At 39.7% G+C, this 24,475-nt stretch overlaps 1 protein-coding gene across 2 annotated transcripts in view; it reads right to left on the reverse strand.

Moving 5' to 3' along the window:
* COL4A2 (collagen type IV alpha 2 chain) overlaps nt 1-24,475 on the reverse strand; it is a 140,092-nt gene that overhangs the window by 21,849 nt on the left and 93,768 nt on the right. For both annotated transcript variants that reach the window (XM_064646526.1, XM_064646525.1), the window contains 21 exons: nt 24,327-24,398; nt 22,747-22,782; nt 22,592-22,654; nt 20,536-20,571; nt 19,859-19,900; nt 19,254-19,328; nt 18,081-18,125; nt 16,834-16,896; nt 16,061-16,105; nt 13,658-13,711; nt 13,338-13,404; nt 11,986-12,087; nt 11,429-11,584; nt 9,541-9,633; nt 9,067-9,233; nt 7,224-7,296; nt 7,030-7,136; nt 5,670-5,871; nt 4,837-4,896; nt 4,040-4,102; nt 429-536 (listed from right to left, as the gene is read on the reverse strand). In XM_064646526.1, coding sequence (XP_064502596.1) covers nt 429-536; nt 4,040-4,102; nt 4,837-4,896; nt 5,670-5,871; nt 7,030-7,136; nt 7,224-7,296; nt 9,067-9,233; nt 9,541-9,633; nt 11,429-11,584; nt 11,986-12,087; nt 13,338-13,404; nt 13,658-13,711; nt 16,061-16,105; nt 16,834-16,896; nt 18,081-18,125; nt 19,254-19,328; nt 19,859-19,900; nt 20,536-20,571; nt 22,592-22,654; nt 22,747-22,782; nt 24,327-24,398 — 1,729 coding nt within the window. The remainder of the gene's footprint in view (nt 1-428; nt 537-4,039; nt 4,103-4,836; nt 4,897-5,669; nt 5,872-7,029; nt 7,137-7,223; nt 7,297-9,066; nt 9,234-9,540; nt 9,634-11,428; nt 11,585-11,985; nt 12,088-13,337; nt 13,405-13,657; nt 13,712-16,060; nt 16,106-16,833; nt 16,897-18,080; nt 18,126-19,253; nt 19,329-19,858; nt 19,901-20,535; nt 20,572-22,591; nt 22,655-22,746; nt 22,783-24,326; nt 24,399-24,475) is intronic.

Consider the following 24,475-nt stretch of genomic DNA (forward strand, 5'->3'; position numbering starts at 1 on the left):
CCTATGCACAAGGTGAGTAGCTAGTACTCCACCTTTGATATGTGCAGTATCATTTATACTAATGTTAGAAAGAGTTAAATAGAAGTAGTAATGTTATTATTTTCTTCCTTTCTGCATCATCATATGAGTAAAATCTATTTGGAATCTGAAATATCTTGTTATTGATTTTTTTGACGTGAATTTCATAAATTTTTACTGTCACATTTATAATTTTGCACTATAAGGCAGGTTGACATCTATGTCACTTTCTGTCATTATAGATGTTGCAGGAAATCATTTTTGATTTGAAAAGTAGCAGCTATGTCTAATAGCTTAGTGATTGAAGGTAGAAGAGAAATAAAAACATATCTGGAAACAAGTTTTTGTGTTTCAGTACTGTAGCAAAGAGGTCAAAAATATAAAAAGAATGACTAATTATTTCAAGATACCTGGAGGACCTGGGAATCCTTCCCGACCTGGATCACCTCGTGTACCATTTAGCCCTGGAAAGCCCATTGGACCTGGATCACCTGGGAATCCTCTTGCACCTTTTGCACCTAAATTATTTAAAAGAAAGTAAGAAAGTGTGATTTGAACAAACAAAAGAGAAATGTGCATATAATGTAAAAAAATGTAGTAGTAAATATCATCATAATGTGTTTCTGGAGGTAAAGCTGAAGGTTTTTAAAAGATTTAATAGGACTATACTGTAGCTCCTTAGAAGTATTCAAGATACTCAAACATGGACCAAAATCTAGGCTAAGTGTTTTTACAAACATGGATTAACTTGACTTAAAGACTAATGATATGGAAACTACTAGGGTGAAAATAATTAGTCTCACAGACTTTTTGGAACCTTTTAATATTTTGTAAATTAAGACTTTTAGCTCAAGGTCAAAAGGCAATGTCAAAGAATAATGTTCACAGAAGTGGGCACAGATGAGATACTGTAGGAGGAACAAATTTTTCCCTTCCGTGCTAAACTGATCACAGAACAAGAGCAGACTGGTTTAGATAACCACAAACAGAAACCTAAGGCTAAAGGTTAGATCTAATCATCCTAGAAACTGAATACAAATTAACTAGCCTACTTACTATATTTGTCACACTTCAGGTCTAGAGATTCCGTAGTAAAGAAGGGCTATGCCCTGAAAAAGTGTTTATACCGAGGTGTCTCCTAACAGGCAAAATGAGACCTTGCTTCCTTGTGATACAGTATTTGACATTTCAGTAAGGGCAAATATTACTGTTTCTTAGCATCTCAAAACCTGCAAGCATTTTGTAGGATTCCTTTGCTATGTTTCGAAAATTATATTTTTTTCCATGCAACAGTTTATTACGTGAGTCTCATTGATTCATTGTATTCCAAGATCAGGACTTTCTGGTAAAGTTCTTTGTAAATAATTCCTGTGGAATGCTTTTGCCCCTCCCCTCCCCAGCACTTTGAACTTTAAAAGTTCACAGCTCAGGCCTGAAGGTCAACAACATGCTTTAACATTTCAAGTGTGGTTGCTTAGCATCACCATGAATTTATTTATTACGCTGAAAGCAAGTTTCTTTCCATCCCCAACTATGACAAATCACGGAAACTATCACTTGAATTTTGATACTTTTTTTCCACTTTAGTTTTCTGAATTTCCATTATTTAACCATGATTATTTGTAGTTTGAGCTATTGTTTGACAAGGAGAGAAGGAAACTCTTTAAATCATCACAAATAAGATGCACATAACCAGTCAATGCAGTGTGAATAGCATTTGCAGTGCTGTACAGGACTGTTCTCTCCCTTATATAAGAAATAACTTCTCGGAAAGAAATTAAAAGGAAAATCCTAGGCTTTCCAGTTTCAATGAAAATTCTAATGTGTCTCTTACCCAAATAGCATCTTGGTCTTGCTTCCCATCTGCAATAACTGACTTTCATTCATTCTGTTCAGTATTGCACTAATTAAAAAGCCATGTAAAAGAAAGAAGGCTAATGGACAATATAACCACTGCTACCACATATTTCAGTAACTCATTATGTGATGTTAGCTGATGTTGACACATTGTGCCCAACAGCAGAGAGAAAAAGTTTTTGTTTTAGGCCATTTTGTTTTAGTTTGCAAGCACTTTAGCTGTATGTTTGAAACAGAAAACAGCTTAAAAATTTTATTCAACAGCAATTATGTAGGTCTTGAGACTCCTGAATAACCAAGATGTAACTTAGGATGAGCTGAGTGTGCTGCCAGGAATTTCAAAAGAACACAAGGACATGAGGGTCTGAAACTATAAAGACATCTCCTTGCTCTATATACTGTGTGCCACAAGCACCCAGGACACTGAGAGACTTGATTGTCTATAGCAGAGCTCCATCCTCGCTGAACAGAAGGTGGGAAATCTTGTGGGCAAACCATGTCTACTCTAAGCAGACAATCAAAATGGTGTAAAGGAGGTGTTGGTGCTTTTGTGTCAGTCCAGAGAATGTGGGTAGGAATGATGCTTCGAAAAACTCAATTGACACAGCTATGACAAAAGAAAACCATGAAAATGTGTCCTATTCCTCACAGGTTTCCAGATCCAGAACTACCTCAGGTTGAAATGCAGCTAAAAATAGAGTTCTGCACCGGGCTCAACAACAGGCCTTTTCTAGTTTTTGGAGGGAGAGGATGAAAAACAAATCTTAAAATTACTGAAACATATAAGCTGACAAAGATACAGAAAGATCTATTAGAGAACTAACCAAGAATACAAAATATGAAACACATGAAACAGCATCACTCGTGTTACAGCAGTCTTACAGCTGGGAGTTAAATCTGACTGTACTCATTGAAAGAAAAACCTTCAAGCTTCTAAGAATGAAAGAATAAACAAATCATCATACTCAGAAAAAAATTACAAGTATGGCAAAGAAAACAATCTTCAGAAGCATTGATCCTACTAACAAACTCAGGCATTAGGACTGAGAAAACACAGGTCATCTTTCAACAGAGATAAAATGTTCCATTTTAAGGTCCATTAGTTTGAGATAAATCAACCCATCAATCCATGTATGCCATAATAAAACTTGTGTTGAAAAAGAAAAAAAAAGCTTGACCTTAAAATTTATACTCCTGATCTCCAACCTTGGCTAAAGCACAGGGGCACAGGAACAGATGCATCATGAATTTCCCATTTCTCAAACTCTGAAGGACCCAGTTATGGTTTTTGTCAGTATCTTTACAACTGGCGATGAGAAGGATTTACTGAAAAACAGCTTTTTGCTTAGGCTGGGAGTATGTAAGCTTATAGGAACTATCAGTGCTGGTCACAGGTTCTCTCTCACAAGTCAGTCATTTTGACCACTCAGCACACCTTGCCCATGTGTCTCTCAATTCCATCTCAAACAATCCCTCAGACTCTGCCCTCACCTCCTCTTCCTCCTGGAAGGAGGTGGGGAACTGTCAGTATTGGGAAGGCCCAGGATCATCAGATGGCTCCTCTGGGCTAGGGGAGACCAGCTCTGCAAGGAAGGCGTGCGTGGCCACAGACAGCACAACAGCATTGTGACAGACAGCCTGGCCCACAACATGGAGCTGTGTTAAAGACCCTAAACTCACATTTGCTGAGGGCGCTCTGTATATCACTCGTGGAGGAACAGTAAGAATGATGTGTCACAGTCCTCCATTGCAACCTTTTATCACCCTTCTCTGAGAGTGATATTTTCCTCTCAGAGGTGTTTCCTCTCAGTATTTTCCTTGTGAGGTGTCCATCAGCTCTGAGAGACCTCAGTATTCTCTCTACCAATAAATCTGTAGACTCTCTCTGTATACTCTTACTTGCATGTGGAGAAAAGCTCAGATATGGGCTGTCCTTTATGTCCTTTCTGTCTTCTGTTTCATGGCTGCCACTCATTAGCCAAGGCAGAATTAGCTCAGGAATGGTGCAGTCACCTGGGCTGCATGCTTAGATGTCTCTGCCAGAGTCAGGTTAACGCTGTCCTTCAACGTAGTTACTAAAACTTGCTGTCAGCTTTCATCAATATGGCAAGATATTCCTCAAATGTAGTGCATGTGGGAAACAAAGGGGAAGGCAAAACACTACCTGTGGCTCCTGGCAGTCCTGGCCTGCCTTGGGATCCCTTTGGTGGCCTCACGCAGCCTGCACCTGTAAAAAACCAAGAATTAGTTGCACCTTACGTGCTCATATGCTGCCTCTCATCGTCTTTGTGTCTGCAGCTGAGACAACTTCATTAAAACAGGTGAATGAAATTAACAGGCAAAAGAAGCTTTATTCTTCATTAAAAAAAAATAATTGGCCATGGGTAGCATTTTCAGGAGAGCACTCAGGCTGAGCTTCACCCCAAGAGCTGCTCTTCTGCCTATTTTACAGGGCCTATGGTGGCTGCTCCAGTTAGACCAGCACAGGAAGGGTAGTCCAACCTCAGGGATGACTGTCTTTTTCAGAATAAGAGAGACACTTTGTTTCCCTGTGGGCAACGTATAGCCCTGAAGCAATCAGGTTAAAGTTTTTCTTCTTAGATGTCAAATTGCACTGAAAATCTTCACTCAAAGTTCTTCTTTAAAAAAAGTTGCTAAAATTCTCTTGGGCACCTAATTTCTGGTACTGTGGTTATAGATTGCACAGTAATCATTGTTGTGTTACAATAAACACTCAGGAACAATGAAATAAAGAATTTCTGAATTGCAGAGCTAAAAGTGCAATAATTTTAGAATGTGACTGATTAATTTACTTTATATACATGATTATTTGCGACCTGAAGTTCAAATAGTTTACAACCAAGAGCATCCAAAGCAGTCATTAGAAAGAAAGTATCAACTCATAAGTGCAGCATAAGACTAAATATTAAAAGATATTCAAGCCATCTGCATGTACAGTACCTGACCATATTGGTTCAGTTGCATCTCCTCTAGGAAAGTCTTCAGTGACCTGTCCACAGTCTATGAGCAAAAATGGGCAAAGGCACTTATTATTAAAAGAGAAAAACTGCAAAAAGAGAAAAATGCTCTCAATTCTAACCAAAATGTCTACTACAACAGTAGATAATGTATTCTCATATCTAATATGCACACATACAATACAAATTATTTTCTTTAATATACTGGAACTCTCTATCCATATATTGGTTACATCTGGGCCTAAAACCTAACCCTATCTGAGTCAGGAGGCTGTGTGTCCCACACACTGTGTAGGGTTGACATGTGCCTGCTTTAGCTTGCATATTCTTCCAGGCTTCTTGAAGTCAAGCAATAAAATCCTGAGCCTGAGCTTTTCTGAATGTAGCCCTGGCACTCTTATGCTTGGAAGGGACTCGGAAAGCTGCAGAGATACTATGAAGAGCCCTGAAGAATGGATACATGATTTTCTCTGATCAATTAAAAGATTATGTTGGACAGAAAAGATCAGAGAAAACCACCTGTGAGTATTCCAGTGGCAGGACATTGCTCCATTGCCTCTAACTGCTTGAAACCTGAAACTTATTGCTTGCTGGCACTAACACATTCATTCACCCTATTTCAATACCTGACATGAAACTACTGGGACTTCTGAAGTATCTCCTTCTTTAAGATTTCTGAACAATACGAGCAATCCCTTTCCCCCCACATAACCCCCACCAAGCTCTACTTTTTCAACAGTGTGCTGTACAAATGCTGCATGGAATTCAGTGAGGATGTCCTATGGTTCTGATCTAAGACAGGGAGATGTCTCTTACCTAGCTGGCCGGGCTCTCCTGGCAGACCAGGCAGACCTGGAGGTCCTGGGTTTCCATCTTGTCCTTGGTCACCTGGAGGACCCCGGAACCCTTTTGGACCAGGAAATCCTTCACCTGGCAGGCCTACTTCTCCTGGAAAGCCCTTTGGGCCTAATTCACCTGGATAACCAGGATCACCAGGGAAACCTCTGATACCATCACCCTGTTGGAAGTGAACGGAGGCGGTCACTCCTGACTTTGCTGAGAAACAAACACAACTCAAACAGTTGAACTAATCTCATGAATAGCATCTTCTAGGCAGTAATTTCTCAAGTGTTGCATCCCAGCTCTCTAAATCAACATTGAAAATAAAGTATTTTTGAAACAATCTGACTTTAATGTAGACCTCACAGCTGAAAAGGCATGAGAGAAGAAATCCTTGAAGGAATATTTCCCTAAAAACGCTGGCCCATGAACACAACTTGGGCAAAATGAATCAGTGCTGTGGAAAGGCTCATGGTCCTTTCTGAAAAGCTGTAAGTGGGTTTAGGGAGACCACAAGCATTGCCAGAAATGTTCTCTTCTGGTATTTACTTCTGAGAAAAACTGACATAAAAATGCACCCAAAAAGGCAGACTTTGTCTCTTCCTCTAGTGACATTTCTACACTATTGAATCAATGTCTTATGAACATCATTAGAGAAAACCATTCCATCCTCAGAAGTAATATAAAGTACCATCTTTACTGGTAGTAAAAAGCACTATGGTCCAGAGTGCACAATACAGCTCTTGCCCCTCTTAAAATATGATGTAAGAGCATCCCAATGGTTAAAAACAGCATTTATGTCGGGCAAGATGAATTCCTCTTGTGAGGTATTTAACTTTTGCCTACAGAAGGAGCTTAGAAAATGAACAAAGACTAAATATCTAATTTCTAGATGGCTACAGTTGCTATCAAGCACATATATGATGACACAATGTACATTTTAAGACCATACAATTGCAGCAAATTTTGCTTTTCTTTAACTGGGTTGAACCAAAGCTGTTGAAGTTCAGTCACAGAGAATCTCTCTTAGACAATGCTAGAAGGAGTCACTAATAAATCACTAATTACCACAAATTAACCAGTAATAACAAGATGGCTTAAATGAGTTATACAGTACTACACAAACGTTTAAATGCAATGGAAATTAAAATGCAAGATTGTTCTAAAAACTCTTGAGAGAAAACTTGATTTTTAAAATATTGATAACTAGCAAAGCCAGTCTAGTTGTGTATCATTATCTGTGAGAGAAGCATAGCCTGGTGATCGTAATCCCTCAGAATTAAATGCATTAGTAACTGGGTGTGGTGGAAATGATTTAGCTGTATTTACTGCTTACCGGAAGGCCAGGCTGTCCTGGTAAACCATCTAATCCATCTCTGCCTGGGAAACCATCTCCACCTCCGATACCAGGCAGCCCGGGATCTCCTCGGATTCCTTTGGTGCCTAAAGAAGGCCTTGCATTGTTAGACCAATCTCTAATTAAAGGTATAAATAATAGGAAAATACATATGATATAAATTTTTACTCTACCTTTAGTAGTTATATGTAAAGAATCTCCCTTTTCTCCTTTCCGTCCAGGAAATCCAGCTGGACCCGAAAATCCCTGGTGTTACATGCATTAAAAAAAACGAAACAAACCAGAACTGCTTAAGAAATAATTATCAAGATTTGCATTTCCAGTGTCCTGCTTAAAAAAAGAATTCTCCTTAAATTTTTCTTCTTTCCCATTACTTTCCGTGAATGATTTCCTCTTCAGTAATCCCATTCTTGTACAGAATCTTTATTAATATATTCTAACTAGGACCAGGGTCTCTATGGCATGGTAGGGGAGCTTCTGCATGAGGATGGACTGGGACACCTGTGTGTTTCCATGAGCTAGAGTCCTGCAGGTGACTGCATCTGCAGAATTGCACTGGAGAAAATGTGGTAAATTACTCAGTGTTAGCCACCAAAGCAAATGCTGTAAGCAACTCTTTGACACTTTGGAAACAACACTCAGGGTTACACTGACATACAACTCCTCCTGTGCACCACTACCAATGAGGACAGCCTCGCAGCTGGCAGTGGACTGTCGTTCAAACACTGTTTTGGAGCTGAAAAGTAGCACCATCTTTATTTACCAGAGACAGGAACTTGGGCACAGAAGGATTAAATGACCTGCCCCAAATCACAGACCCTTGGGAAGGTTTTGGAAGGGTTGGAGGTCCCTGGTCCAACCTAGGACTTGGAGATAGAGCAGGTTGCTCAGGACCTTGCCTAGCCATGCATTGAAAATCTGCAATGGAGACTTTCTCTCTCGCAAAGGCAAACTGTGGTGAAGCTAAAGACCAGTCTCTGGCATTCCTGAGTCCTTGGCATAATCCAGAAACCTCCTCCTGAACAGCCCATCTGAAAGTCATATTGCCAGCTGCAGGCCAAGTGCCTTGCAACCACAGGACCAAACCCATGGTAGGTGCCAAGACCCAGAGGTTACAGACTCATTTACCACTTACTATTCTATGCCAGTTAGCTTTAGTTCTGCATAATTACACTCATGCTCATTAAAATATAAGCTGTGCACATTAGGTTGTTAAAATATTCCTGTGCCATACATTATTTAAAAGTGTGTCTTTTGCATCTCTGCCTTTTAGTGACATTCTGGGTGAAAAGCATGTGTGGAACCTGCATCTCAGCTGTAGATCATCTCAACGATACAGGTTTGCACTTCTGTTAGTCTAAAGGGGGAGATCAGAATTGAGTATAAGCATCCTGCTTTACCTGGGCCATCTTTGAAAACTGAATTTTAATGGTCAGTGAAGCCACATCTGTACTCCATGGTAAAGATGTTTCTTCTGGACATTGATCTTTTTCAGGCCGAAAGAAATCTCAGGAACTTAAAATAACACTGAATCATTTCACTGACTACATACCTGCAGAAACCTTCAGCAGTAACACTACATTAATAGTATGATCTTTACATAGCTATTTTTTTGTTTTCAAGGTTTCGATATTCAGTATAATGCAATTTAGCACACAGGTGTTATCAAAATGTTTTATGGCTGCTTCTAATTTTTCACACTCATTACTACAGATGCTTGAAAGGGTTCTTCTTTGTTCAAACAGAAAGTGGACTTTGGATTATGTGGAAATGTTTTGCTTTTCCCAAAGGATTCTATTTTCACTTCCCAAAGCATCCTATTTTCACTTCTGTACCAGCAATTTTTGGCTTTTGGTATTTTGTAGATAGCAACCTGAGAACTATTGAAGGGGCAAAGAAAGAAATAAATTCTACTTTTCATTCTTTTAACATGGAGAATAGTTTGGGCTCTTTTTTTCCCCTTCTTTTCTTCTAGTGGGCATATAAAACTAAGCAATAAATAAACAACTATCTCACTTTTGCTCCAGGGTAGCCAGGAAGACCATGTGGTCCTTGATCACCAGGTTCTCCTTTCCTCCCCGGCTGGCCAGGGGTTCCTGGAAAGCCAGGAGGGCCAGGGGGGCCAGTAGAGCCCCTTCTGAGTTCCTCACCCAAAAGGCATGCAGTGCAATCCCCTTCTTCGCCTAAGGAAAGGATTGGAGAGAGAAGAAAGAATGCTCTGTCACAACAAGTAGATGTGCAGCTGTAACCATTTTATATATAGACTTGAGAATACTTGAGTAGTTTCTCAAATACTTGAGAAAAGTACTTTTTTTTTTTTCCTTATTCCTTACAAGAAGCCAACACATTGTTTCTTTGTTGTGTTAGCCCCAAATCAAATTCATCAGTCCCCATGCATGTCAAAGTTCAATAAACTCAGACTGAATACAGTGTGAGCTTTACATAATGCATAACAGCAGATCATCTATTGTGTTATTTGTTATAACCTACCTTTAGGTCCTTTTCGTCCCCTTGGCCCAGGGAAACCTTGTGTACCAAATCTGCCTGGCATTCCCTCCTGTCCTTTTAATCCATAGAGAGGACCTAGAAATTTAATCAAATAAAAATATGAATTAATCTATTGTAGATTTACTGTTCTCTTTCCTTCCTATTTCTTTGAGCTGCACTGCACCTGCCCCTTTCTTTTTCCCCTAATGTCACTTACTGTCTAACCCAGCCTGTTGTGATGTACCCCACTCTCTCTTCCTCTCTTAATCTTCTCACAGCTTCTCACACCCATTCTCTCTAACTTCCATCTGCTGTGGCAGATGATCCTTACCATTCTTTACTCTCTCTCACCCTGAATTCCTTTGCTTCTCTCACTCAGCCCAACCTACTTTGCATTAGCACAAACAGCCATCACTGGATCATCTCCCGTATATCCTTTTATCCAGTCCTGCTCTTGCACTGCAGTGTGGTGCTTTTCACAGAAGCACAGCACAATCTCAGTCAGAGGTGGCCTCTGGAGGCCACCTGGTCCAACCCTCTGCTCAAAGCAGGGTCAACCTTCAGGTTACAGCAAGTTGTTCAGGACCTTGTCCAGCTGAGTATTAACATATCCAAAGATGAAGTGTACAGAATCACAGAACCTTTCCAGAGGCTGGAAAAGACCTCTGATATCACTGAGTTCAAGCTTTGACCAGATACCACAATGTCAACTAGTCTGTGGCACTAAGTGCCACATCTGGTCCTTTCTTAAACACCTCCAGGGATGGTGACTCCACCACCCTGGGCAGCCCATTCCAATGTTTATTAGCCCTTTCTGTGAAGAAATTCCTCCTAATGTCCAGGTTTCCCTGAGCAACCTGTTCCAGTGTCTGAGCACCATTATGGTGAAAAAGGTTTTCCTAGTATCTATCCAGAACTTCCTTTGTTGCAGCTTGTGACCATTGCTTCTTGCCCTGTTGCTGGCTCCTCAGTGAAGCATTTTCCCAATGACCTCCCAAGAGGTAGGGGAAGAGAGCAGTAAGATTCCCCCTAGTTTTCTCTACTCCAGGATAAAGAAGAAATCCAACTCTTTCAGATCCTCCCTGATATTCATATCCCTCCCCCAGCCCAAAACAGACCTTCTTTCAAGTGTTGTCAGGAATGTCTAAAACCCATGCAAACCTTTTCTTCATTGATGAGCATACAAGACTTTACTGTGTGTCCTCCTCTATTGGGTCTGGCTGAGCTGGAGTTCATTTCCCCACAGCAGCCCTCACAATGCTGTGCTTTGCAGCAGTAGATAGAAGGGTGTTGATAACACACCGGTGTTTTGGCTACTGCAGAGCACAGCATCATCTCTGTAACATTCCTTCCTCAACTGAGGGCAAGATCCTGGGTGGGGACACAAGTAGGCCAGCTGACCCAAACTGGCCGACAGGATATTCCATACCATATGACGTCAGCTCAGATATAAAAACTAAGGCGCAGAGCAGGAGGGGGGGCATTCATTGTCTCCAATGGCTGCCTGCTGAGGAACTGTCACACGTACCAAAGCCCTGCTTCTCGGAGGTGGACAATCATTGCTGCTCATGGCAAGTAGAGAATAAACCCTGCTATTCTTCGTTTTTGCACGGACAAGCTTCTGCCTTGCTTTTGCTGTAATAAACTGCCTTATCCCAACCCACGAGTTGTTTTTCCACCTTACTCTGTCCCCTGTCCGGCCGAGAAGGGGAGTGATGGAGCGGTTGGGTGGGCACCTGGCGTCCAGCCAAGGTCAACCCACCACACCTCCCCACTGCTCATTTAGCTTCATTCTCTCAATCTACGATCTCACTTTGCCTTGACAACAGTTGTCTTTAAAATAAACAAAGATGGTCCTGTGAGTTCTCAGCATCTCTCTTCATGCACTTACCAGGGGCTCCAGCGGGACCGGGTGGACCACGGAGTCCTGGTGAGCCATCCTTACCCGGAAGCCCAGGTGGGCCCGCATAATAAGCAGGAGATCCTCTTTCACCTTTTTCACCTTTTGGGCCCATTTCTCCAGGTAAGCCTGGCTTATCCCCATCCGCTGAAAAAGAACCAGGGAAGAAGTTCAGAAAAATTTCTTAACAATGCTGCTCAAAGAGTTGTAATGTAATAGAAGAGAAAGTTCATACACCTGCATCTAATGTGCAAGAAAAAATGCAGCTATTTAGCATGGAACAAAAAAGGTAACTGCACTTTTCACTTGAGCAATTCAATAGTAGTTACTGAAGCAAGGCTCTGTCATCATCTCTATTTCAGTTGTTTTGCTAGAGCACCATTGGGCTGAAGGAATGACTCTTTCATTTTTTGCCCCCACAGTTATTATCTACCACTCTGCACTGCATATTCCATGGTCTGCATATATATTTCCCATATCCTGACTCTGTATCAGTTAAAACTCATTATAATGTTAAGGTGTTGGAACATGTGTTGCTGGGATATTACCATCAGAGAATCCAGGGAGACCAGGCAACCCACGATCTCCCTCCTCTCCTCGGTCTCCTGGTGTTCCAGAAACACCTGGGAAGCCTGGATCACCTCTTGCACCTGAAAGACATCCCCGGTTCCACAAAACATGTTAGTGTGATGCTGCTGTTCATTAAAAACCAAACATTAGGAACTTCAAGGGCTTCAGAGTATTAGAGTTTACAATAGTTTCTAAAAAGTAGCTTTAGAAATGGAATGACAGGAACGGTGTGGAGCTACCAAGACCAAGAAGGACAGAATCTCTCAGCATTTACTAATATGCAGCTAGAGCTACATTGGTCCAGGGAAGCACAGAAGACCACCTCTCTGAGGAGAGCCCTTCCTTTTCCTACAGGAAGTTGCCATTGCAACAGATGTGCAATATGTGAGCTTTCCTTTGCTTCCCAATACCAAAAGCATCTGCCTGGGCCCAGCTATTGCTTGCAGAAAGTATCATGCTCTTGTTAAAGGTCAGTGATACTAGAGGACATATGGTGTGTCCAGCCCCCTCCCTGCTTCTTCCTCTCTCTACACAGTCTCTCCTGCTCCTAAAAGCCTGCAGGGTATTCAGGGTGATTTGACCACCGTTTTGGGCCTCTTGCCCCCTTTCTCTGGGAGGCAGGGAAACATTCATTGCTAGTCTCTCTGGCTTTCAGCAAGACTAGTAAACTCAATGGCATGAGGACAAAGGCAGGGTCAATGGCATGTGATCACTCTTGCTGTTTGCTGGCACCTTCCTTTGCATAGTTTTGGCCTTGGCAAACTGCTATCACCTTCTACGTGTTTCTATCTGGCAACCCCAGCTCTGCAGAACAGCTGATGTTGGGTGCAACAAGTTTAGTGAAAAGATCACAAAGGAAATTTGTCAATTTAAAAAAGTAAAAAAATCTTCTATTCCTCAAGGCTTTTTTAATGTGTGTTTTTTTTTCTTTCTTTCTAAATACTAGATGATAAGAATGGTCTCTGCTGTGCTGTCATTACTGCACTTTTTCCAGAGTCTCTGAAACAGGATGCAGAAGACAGACTCTCCCATTCTTCCTTTCACTGGACAACAAAGTCACATGCTTTTTTGCTTTTTTCTTCTCTGTGGATACAGGCATGCATGGATGCCTTCTGTATAGCAATCCAGTTTCAGCAGAATAGACAAAGAAGTCACCTGCCTGCAAAAAGGTGATTAGGGCACTCTCTCAGAAGACAATTATCGCTTCTGGAACACTTCAGCAAAACACAGGGTGTTTTATGAGTTGAATTGTCAGAATGTCATGCTTTTGATCTACGCAGAAAGTAGTAAAACAAAGCTAAGATAAACAATCTAAGCAAAGAAGACAAACCTTTCCTTGGGATGCGGGAAGGAAAATAGGAATCTGGTCCTGGAGGACCCATCTCGCCAGGCTCCCCCTATTAACAGAAGTTGAAGTATCACACCTAAGCACATATTCTAGAGAATTTCTTTTAAAATGGAAAGGTATGCACATGAAACATAAAGAAACAAGCTTTCAAAGGCAGTAACGTGACATTTAAGAAACCTTAGAGATTTCAAATAATTGTCCTACTGTGACAACAAAGAAAATTGCTGCTACATTATAGAATAGAAAAGAAAGCAAAATGACATCTGGTTTATTGCTTCGGGCAAATAAAAATAAAGTGGTACCTTGCTTCCCCTAGGACCAAAGCCACCAGGTGGACCATCAGATCCTGGAAAACCCTGTAATACACATAAAAATGGTTGACTTTTCCTTTATCAGAGAGATACTAAAACTTTTGACTGTAGCAGCTGGCTTCCTCTGATGTCAGTGTGAAAATTGGGCAGCAGAGCTCAGCAGATTGTCTCCCTGGGTAGAGTAATTTGGGTAACACTATTAAGACTCCTTGAGTTTTGATGTTCCACCTCTTGGACCAATCCTAACTCTTGCCAAAGGCCAGAGGTACCTGCTGTGCCGCAGGGTCTGCTGCCCCTGGTAGCAGTGCAGGTGGAAGGAGCACCTACACTCACACTGTTCCATGGATGCTGCAGGATGGAGGAGAAAGGGAACACTCAGTGTCCGGCTGACCCGGACACACATGTGCCAGGTAGCCAGAACACACCAGCCTGCTGCAAGAAGGCTGAACAAGTCGGAATCATTACAAGTGGACATATTTTCACTGGAATGTAAACAGTGAGCAATGAAATAGCATTGAAGTACACAGGTCCTTTTTGCACTTTTCAGTGTGACTGGGTGTTGTTTGGCTAAAGAAGGGTTCCCTGACTGAATGAGAACCCAGGACCAAGCCTGAAGATACCTTCACCGAACTCTCCCACTATGGGCATGCCATATCCTAGAGAAAATTTTCCATTTCCACCCCAGTAAATGTTACAATATTTAAGTCCTGCCCACTTCATTCTTTTAAAAGGTTTGAATTCCAAATCACATTGATTAAAACACGTATGGTAAAATATGGTATATCTTATCACATGAGAATGTATTTCAGCTGATGGGGGTGAATAGGGAAGAGTGTGGATTTCAGAGATGCTGATATAGATGAGATGATCTCTTCTGTGTGCTTTATTCTGCTCTTTGACAACTTTTGCTCTCTACAGAAAATGTTCATAAGTACTCTGGAAAGAGACTGATGTCGATAGAAAAAAGAGTGGCCAGATCAACAACTGATATCAATTAACACGGTTTTGCTGAAGCCAGTAGTTTTGTATAATTCACATTTATAATTAGATTATCAGTCAGCTTTTTTAAAATTCAGCATCTCCCAAGTTTCACAGTGCGTACAGCTCTTACACAGAACTTGAGTGTTAATAATGAGCCCTGTAAATCACTTTCAAAGCGGTTTCAAAGCACTACAAGTACCACAGCTCTCAGCAAGAAGCCACAAACTGGCCCACACATTTCAGAGAGCTTTCCAATGGCAACTGTACATCATACCATTCCAAAAGCAGCCTCTTGAGTATCAGGTGTAAAATCTCTTTACACTAGGTGGAGCTGGTGGTCTAAAAGTGAAGCCAGCAGCTTCCTAATTAACTGCGACTTCATCTGTGTGCTGGCAGGACTGAAACATCCTTCTGTCTTTCTTAAAAATCAAATCACTCAAAAATCAGCAACAAGGAGGTTGCTGTGAATAGCACCTAGAGTAGGGTGTCCTCTCTCCCATACACATTATACAATGATACTCCATCTAAAGCAATGTACTTTTTTCTAAAATGGTTGCCAAGATTCATCCTCAATAAGGGGCAGCCACTGACCATCTGACTGGAGCATGAATCTATGTTAAGGTCAACCAGTGGGCTTTAATGGTTTTGCATCAGTCTCTCCATGTATGTATTACTAATAGCAAATTTACTTCCACACCTCCAGGTTTTGCCATGGGACTGCACAGCTACACAAATGTTATTTTTCAGATTTCATGTACTTTCATGTCCCATGTGTTTCATGTTATTATTGTTAAGCCTTGATGGCAGGACAAATCCTTAAACAACTAAAGATATCAAAACATGGAAAAGTCATGCATCCCACAGCTATTTACCTCATGGAAGTAATTCCTAATGCTGACTAAAGAAGCCCTTTTCTGAGACCAAACAGAAAGTATGAGCTCCTCTCTGTCTCACAGAATGCTATTTCAAATATTTGGGTGCGTTTCCATGGGGACAGAGATTTAACTGGTATATTTATCAGTTTCCATCTCTTCTTCTTTTGTGATATTCAAGATAACTATCTCAACCACATCTGCAGAAAGCCATGCAAAAAGTAAGTTTCTGCTTGTAGGAAGAAAGTTACAGAAATCATAGTCACAGTAATGGGAACAAAGAAAATGACACGTCTCCTTAGTGCTCCTAAAAGATTCTCATGGGTTAAGCAAAACCAGACTTTAATTATAGGGTGTGCTTTTTTCTTCTCACTGATGAGAAAAATAACTGACCCAAAATTACAATGATGGATGAATCCAGACAATATTTGTTAGACTACAGATAGTGTAATTACAGGCAGAATTTGTCCTCTACAGTTTACTTTTCAGACAGATTGTCTACATATGTGTTGGAAACAACAGTCTTATATGAAATACTTACTCTTTCTCCACTGAGTCCTGGAAAACCATTGATGCCAGGCAGTCCCTATGAAGGCAAAAAAAAATAGCAATATAAAGTGACATCCTAACATCCTCATGGCTAAGAACCATTATTATTTCTTAGATAAAATACATCTGACACCTTGAAACTCTAACACTAACAGTCACAGTTCAGGTATGTTTTCAATGGGATTTTTGTACAGTGCAAACAGAACAGGTCTGAAATCTAATCTGGTATTTGATTTCTTCTCTCTTAATCAATACATTGTAAATTGACCATGAAGATTTCAAAGATGACCAATTTTTGTAAAATGTATGCTAAATACTGTTCTCACTCTGTTTAAGCACTTCAGAAACACTACCCCAAAACAAGCATTTATAGATGCTACAAGGTAGGATTTAAATTAGGTTTTGTTTCACGGGGTCACAAGTAAGTGGAGTCAAACTCATGCTTGCTAACCATGGCTGAAGACAGCTCAGATGGAAACAGTGGAATACACTCTGTGCTGAGGACAAGGACAGTAGATGTGGCTAGTGAGCACAGCTTTAAGTAAGAGATGCACAGCATTCCTGTGAGTCCTGTGGGGCCCTCCTCCCACTACCATTTCAAAATGGCCTTTTCACTTTCCTGTACCAGGCAGTTCTGAGCTGGTCAAACCTGGTAGGGTGAAGAGCTATAATTTCTATCATTTGTTAATCCATGTTTTGTTCAGAAGGCAAACTGTCAGATTGGATTTGCACATTCAGCTGGGTGAATTTTAATAAGTGACTCACCCTTTGTCCTGGGAAGCCTATTACTCCTTCTTCACCTTTTTCAGGAGCATAGAGAAGTACACCCTAGGAAACATTGCAAGTCAGTTCAAAATATTTCTTCATTAAGTGCAAAAAAATGGCAATGCTGTTTTATGGAACCTAAACAGGAAGAAAGCATCACTGTAACACACGGAGGATCTAATAATAGCTGCATGTGAAAGAACTGTTGTCCTTGAAATTAAATGTAACATGTTACAATAGCAGGAGTAGGCCATTAGGGAAAGGACAGTGTTTCCTGCCTATCATCTCCTTTATTTCTTCTGTAGCTGCAATTCTGAAGAAGAGCCAAAGTAATTATGTAGCTATACAACCAATTAAGCAACTTAGCTTATGCCCAAACTGTAGCTTCAGAGAATTATTGGGCAAACATAGGCATACTGCTATCCACTCAACTGTCCAAAAAATAAAATAAAAAAAAGGGGGAAACACATATCACCTTTTGCTACATCAGCATATAATCTCCAGTTTTCCTAATGAGTAAAAAAAACCCTACATGTGTAAAATATGACCAGCAGCTGAAGAACTGGCTAGCAATTGCACACAGAGGGCATCAGAGCTCACACTGTGACTTTCTCCCATAACCTCATGGAGCTGCTGACCAGACCATCTGAGAAAATCAAACTATGCAAAATGCTCACTGAGGCATCCCTTATTGGTAAAGACTGTATTTTAAACCGTTCTGGGAAGTCAAAAGGAACCACTCAATGGCAAAGTTATAACTAAACCATGTTCACTCAAGCCTGGTTGACAGCTCTGCACAATACAGCAACATATAAGATTACTGTCCACTTACTCAACAGATCTAAAGACTCAAGGGACCAAAATTCTGTAGGTATTGGAGAGTAGACTAAAAAGGATTAAAAAATATTCCATGTATTCTTAATTATTGAAATCTAGTGAAACTTTAAAACGTAGATCAGAAGAGTAAGTAAAAAGATTTATTAATATTTAAAACTAAATTGAAGGTGTGTGAGGGAAATCTTATTTTGGTACACCAGTAAGAGAACAACTGATTGTGCTGTGGAGTTATTACACATCAAGTGGTTCAGTTTTTCTAAAGCATTAAAACTGGTGTCTCTGCTTTTAACATATCGATATTGCTCCATATTTATATTACTCCATATCTGTATTGCATCACTTCAGTGAAGAGTGCACCAGTATTAACTCCAATATTTTTATTTATCTTCATTCTTCTCCACTTGACTTACTGGAATTCCAGCTTCCCCTTTTGGTCCAGGGTCTCCTCTTTCACCCTAACAACAAAGAAAAAATATTCAGATATGTTGGGCATTCCTGTTTACATTTTAGTAACTTTTATACAACACAAAATGCCAAATATTTATTGAGAGAAAAAAACACTACTTTTGTGCTGTTCTTTATTCATATACTAGTCATATGAAATACATGTTTTCATAACAAGTTTTTGAAGTTGCTTGTTAAAAAAATATTTGATAATTTTTCTGGAAAGGTGTCTAGGAGTGTGAATACCTGGCTGTTTCCAGGCATATTCGTGAGGTGTCTGGGTGGTGAGTGCCTAAGTACTGCCTGTGAAAAAATGCATTCTCCCGTTTTTACCTATGATTATCTATGAATTATTTGATCAAGAGCTCCATTAGGATGAGACAAATCATAGCCTAAAGTCTATTCACTACACTGATTACATCTCCATTGAATATAACAGCTCTCCAGGTAAGTAGCTCACGTGCAGACATCGCTGCTCAGTTATGGAAATCCCAACATGTATGTAACAATGCAGACTGCAGAGTGTTAAAAGCATTTTTAGATCTCTCAGTATCATTCCAATTTACTCATCTTATTGAAGAAATTGCATGAGCCACATAAACTTTCTGACTTCAAATTTGGGATGAAAAATTACTGGTTTGGAGGTTGGTGTCTGATACAGAATATGCACGTACGGGATATGAGTATCTCTTCTCCCAGCAAGAAGCAACAAATGAGAATAAACTCATCTTCCTGTTGAGGGTTTCTCCAATACATATGAACAAGCATTAATTCTGAATATACAAACATCTGCACCACATAGGTAAGTTATAAAAACAAACACAGTAATGATTTCTCAGGAGGTATTTCTCCCTGTAAAATCAGATGTGAGTGATGGCCAGTAGTTGGATACTTAAACAAAAAGAACAAGTTTGCCTAAGGCACCTCTAGACTTGAGAAGTACTTTCTGAATTACTTTAGCCACCATAGTTTCAATAAATACTTTATGATCCAAGTTGTGGAAAAGTAGCAGATTTCTCTTTTGATGTACTAAAGTCTTCAAAGTTCTATATGTAAAAACACATTTGTACAATATTTTAGCTTTGGTACTGCAGTGCTCTTAGTTTCTTGTTTATTTCATCAAAATACCCTCTAGTTACCTTGTGTTTGTCAGAGGGGACAGCAATCAGTTCTCTTGTAGGAAGCCCAGGTGGACCTGGAGGACCTGGGGGGCCCTGTAGGAAAAGCATGAAGGCACGTTGACTAATGGTTATAATACCTTATCAAGCTGTTGATCAGCACAGTGTCATTTAACTGCAAAAAAAGGAGCAATACAGATTTGCCCCTGCTAGGAGTATGGTTCTAAACCATATACAACCCAGCAAATAAATTGATGGCAAGATAAATTTATTTTGTGCTGGGTTAACATATAGCAATCCTTGCTCTTGCTCTGTGTGTTTCCAGAATAATAGTAAAGATTATCACTTTCTATAAAGTGGCCTGGCCTTATAAATTTCAGAAGTGTTACCTCTGTGTCGGTGTAAATGACAGCACAGATAGATCTAGACATACAGAAGTTGATTCAGCTATGACATTCCTTATGGATAATTACTATCAAAGCTATAAATACTATCAAAGCTATACTTTGTTTTTTCTCTTATAATTACATAATGCAATTGCAAATCTAAAATAGGTTCCTTTATAAATAGCAGGTAACATCAACCTGTCCTTTAGTAGTGATACTAATTCATTAGTTTTCCTTTACCTGTTCACCTTTTTCTCCATAGAAGCCAAGGCCCCTGTTACCCTGCAAAAACAACAGGTCAAAATTTGACAACTGTACAACTCAGTTTTGGAACCTAAAATTCAAATTTAAACATGGTTAAAGATCTTTTCAGGCTTACAAGTCTGTAGGACACCACTGAAGAACTGCAATCAAATAATCGTCTAGGTTTACCTCAAAATATTTTTATAGATTTAGAAGTATTTTTATAGACCTAAACTTTCACAAAGATAACTCTTCTTAAAACAGACTTTGAGTCACCCATGGAGCAACATTGTAAAAAGTTCAAGCATTTCTTTTGCAAGATTTTTAACAGCATGCTAAATAAAAAAACCTAAGTGGGCTGGAACATGAACTCCAGTATTTTTTCCACAGAGATATAATTGAATATTGTAAAGACTGCAAGGATTCTCTGTTCATGGGAAGCTACTGTGACTACAGTAGCAAATTAAATCTGGCTCTAGAACTGGTTTAATCTTTTCAGGGTAGGCGATCCCAGTGTAAGATTAACTTTTCATGGTATGCAGACAAAACAGAAGGTCTTGTGCTACACAGTCTTTGGTGCAGCCTGTGGTTCTTTATTTTACCGTCTTCAAATGGGTCTTGGATAATCTCAGCAACACAAAATCAGCATTAACTGCTTTGACAGAAAGACTTACTTGTGGTCCTGGTGGTCCTGGGGGACCTGGTCGTCCCTGGGGAAACACAATAGGGGAGAGCAAGTTACTTGTTGCTTTCTAATCAATGCCTGCAGGAGGTTAGTTATTTTCTGCCTGAAACATAAGTACATATTTAGTAGGCAGTGTATTCCTTGGCATTCCACGTGTTATCCTCACTATATTAGTTGTAGTTACTGTTCTGAAAAATACCCTCTTAAGTCACTGTAATCTTTCTGAACAGAATAACATTTCACCAGCTTAGACCTAACGAAAACCTGGTTTTATATCAAGTAGTAAGAACTTATGCTTTTGGATGCTGACTTAGTAACGTTTTAAGGTCAGTAAAGTTAAGCACATCTTTAAGTGCTTCACCAGACTGGTGTCTTGGTATAGCATCAGTCTGTAAAGGGGGTTGAACTACCATATGCATCCCAGTTAACTTACTTGGGATTGTACAGAATGAAATCAAAGGAAGATGGTGGAAACTAAACTGAAACAGGAAATAAATCTGCTAGAGCCTTACAAGCAGTTGGAAAGCCGTTAATTGGAGAGACTTGCCTTGCTTTGGTTAGCTATGTTAGTTAACAGGCTCCAAAAGGCTCTACACATTAAAAACTCTGCCAAGAGTAGGAAAGGTGGGTGAGTAAGAACCATGAGCTGTTCAGAGAAGATGGTGAACAAATGACAGAGAGAAAGTTGCAGATGGAATTATCCATCTACTGAGCCCTGAAGGGGGTCGTTAACTGCATTATGCAAAATCAAGGCCAACCTGCAAGGAAAAAATAGTTACATTCAGGTGAGACCTGAATTTGTTAGGCATCTCTGCCTTGCTATGTACCTTTGTGTGCACGAACACCAGACTTGTTTTTAAAAAAACTGCTTTTGAATCAGTTTTGGTTAGTCAAGTAGTTTGTGAGCCATTGCCTAACCTACTGGGCAGATAAACTGCACAGGGTATCGCTCTGCCTGGAGAGCTTGCAGAGACCTGGGGGAGCCAAACCTGCCTTCGTGCAGTACCCGGGACATAGAGATGAGGAATGATGCAAACTCAGACCTCTCAAATGCTCTCAAAGGCCACTTTCACAAGGAGGGTCACAGCTTTAGAGGCAGCAAATATAGCTGGATGTGTTTTATTCAAAAGAGATGTTGCCAATATGGTAACCAGACGGATGTAGTCATGGGGCTCAGAAAATATATGGTTCATAGAACTAAGATCCAAGAAAGAGCACTGGAAATGTAAGTCATTGCAGGATGAGCTCCTGTGTGAAGCTCATGAACTTTGTGGGTTTGCTCTAAAGGAAGAGTGAATAAAGGACTGAAAAGATTTCCCATCAGGAGGAGCAGAGGAGAAAGGCAAGGTGCAGTTTACTCCAGGTGATAAAACAAGCTACTTCAGGAAAGTAACTTTGGAAAGGCTTATCATGCTGTTGATTTAGTCCTAAATTTATTTTTTTTTGAGGGGGATGTCCCTAAAAACAGCTATGGAGGCTGTGCGTAAGAAGACCTGAATTAATTTTTCCTCTCTAAAATCAGTGGTATAAAGCAGGTCCAAAGTTTTTGTCTAAAGTGAATTTTGACAAAACAAATGCTATAATGTTGTCTTACAGGAAAATAAAAGAAGCTTCAAGAAAATGAAATATATTGAATTTGAACATCTGTTTCTCACCCATAAAACTATTAACCAGGGAAATAAGAAATGTAGAAAATGATATCTGAAGAGAACACAGTCTTCCCAAAGAACTATTTTCCAAAATCAACTAAATGTTGATTTTGGAAAAAAAAATTACTGAAAAATATTTTAAAAATAAAACAGCATTCTAAATACTATTCAATGTCTTCTGGAAAGTGTAGAGAGCTAATATACATATCCTTTATGAGCAGAAAAGATAACATATCCAAGTTCTGATATTTTTGATAACTCAGTGTAGGGAGGTGTGGACTGGGCAACATTAAACAATCTTTACAAATAGTGGTCTTCCAAGGAGGTTAAAGAAATACAATGTCAATCAAAAGCCTTTGACAACACAGGCAAAAGGAACTATACATCTTTACTTACTGGTCTTCCTCGCTCTCCTCTTGGACCAACAGGTCCTTGAATACCCAGAGTACCTGGAGGTCCCTTTAAATAAAAAAAACACCAACCATCAACTAATTTTGTTCTGATATCAGTTACTGTTGACACTTTATCACATTCACTGTAACACTACTTACTGGAAAACCATTGAACCCTGGATCCCCAGGATCCCCCTAGAAAAAAACAAAAAACAACAAAGAAGTAAGAAATACAATAAATACTATATAAAAAATTGAATAGAATCCTTTTCTCACTCATTATTTTTTTTCTCACTGAAAACACTAATTATAGCATACAATGCTACACAAACCCTTACATACTGATGTATTCCATACAGATGTTGAGATAACTGAATGTGTGCCACACAGATTTTGTACTTTCTAGACATAGTGTAGTTGCATGCAATACAGTAGGAGGGTACAAAGTTGGCTGGTAAAGTTAGGGATCCAAACTACAAGGCTGAAATATACAACAGACCACACTGAAATCCTCCTTGAGAAATCCTATCTAACCAGTGGCTTAATTAGGGCCATAACCTTAACTGAAATGTACAAGCTCATTTTTCATGAGTTGCATGGGAATTACTGAATCATTTTTATTCTCTTCTGAGTCACTAAAAGCATTTAGAACATACTGTTTTCAGTGACCACATATTTTAACTGCAGAACATGCTGAAATGTTTTTGGAAACCGGATCCAAAAATGTTCTAGCGCAAAGACCTTCCAACACCCATAAATAATGTGGTATTCAGTCCAAACACCTTCAATCATTTTGAGTAGCATCCTAACTATCTAGTTAATTTGAGTTTAGTTAACAGAATAATTTGTGGAACCAAGTACTTTCTGAAATGAACACAGGTGCCAGTATGCATCCTTGGCCCCAACATACTTGAGCATTTCTTAAACATTACTTAATCATTCCTTAATCTTTGCTATTTACTAACAAGTGCAAATTTGAAGAGTTTCTAAAAGGAAAAGCAGGTTCCATTAAAATACAGCCAACTTACAAATATGTCAACAAAAAACCCCTACTTTGGCACTCACTGCTGGCACAAAATACACATAAACTATGTCAGCAGATCACTTCTGTGCTGACTACAGCTCAGATGTAGCTTTTGAATAGGTTTCAATTTATACTCTATCAGCATATATAATCCCTTATCTCTTTCTGATACCTTCAAATTATACAAGACTTTATATATGAGAAAAAGCTACAAGTGATTACAAAACAAGTTTTAAGGATTAGACACAATAAAAGTACCCATAGGAATACTTGGGGTTTCCTAAATAACTAAATAAAACATTGAAGCATATTTTACCCTAAGTCACTCCAATTCCTGCATGAAAATTTTTCAGAAAGGATGTTAATGGCAATCATCCAGTGGACAAAACTATGGCAAAGGAAGGATCTTGCCATGCATTATACAAGATAGTCATTGAATAAAGAGGGTAATACTTGAACTACATCATTTATAGTGCCCTTGAAATCCACTTGTAGGCTGGAATTCCTTGCAAATAACTGACTGGAGATTTTTTTCCCTTGGATATCAGATAGACTGCTGCAACCAGAGAAAGCAGAAGCTGCCTTCCAAAACCTGCACAGAATCAAACGGGGCCTCTTGGGATGTGCCCACCAGAATATAAGAAAAATTCACTCTCCATCAGCTGCTTGAAAAACTGCACTGAGCGTGAGTAACTCACAGGAGTTACAGACATACCCTGTGTCGGCTTATGATCTCTGGTGCTATTATATACGGCTCCCCCTTCTGGCCCTTTGGCCCTTGGACTCCCTGGAGGTAACCAAAAGAAAACAAAATGTAAGCTTTCATATCATATATGTTAACACATAAACAGCTAAGAGTAATGA

This window comes from Pseudopipra pipra, chromosome 2 (assembly GCF_036250125.1).
Source record: "Pseudopipra pipra isolate bDixPip1 chromosome 2, bDixPip1.hap1, whole genome shotgun sequence".
Classification (NCBI taxonomy): Eukaryota; Metazoa; Chordata; class Aves; order Passeriformes; family Pipridae; genus Pseudopipra; species Pseudopipra pipra.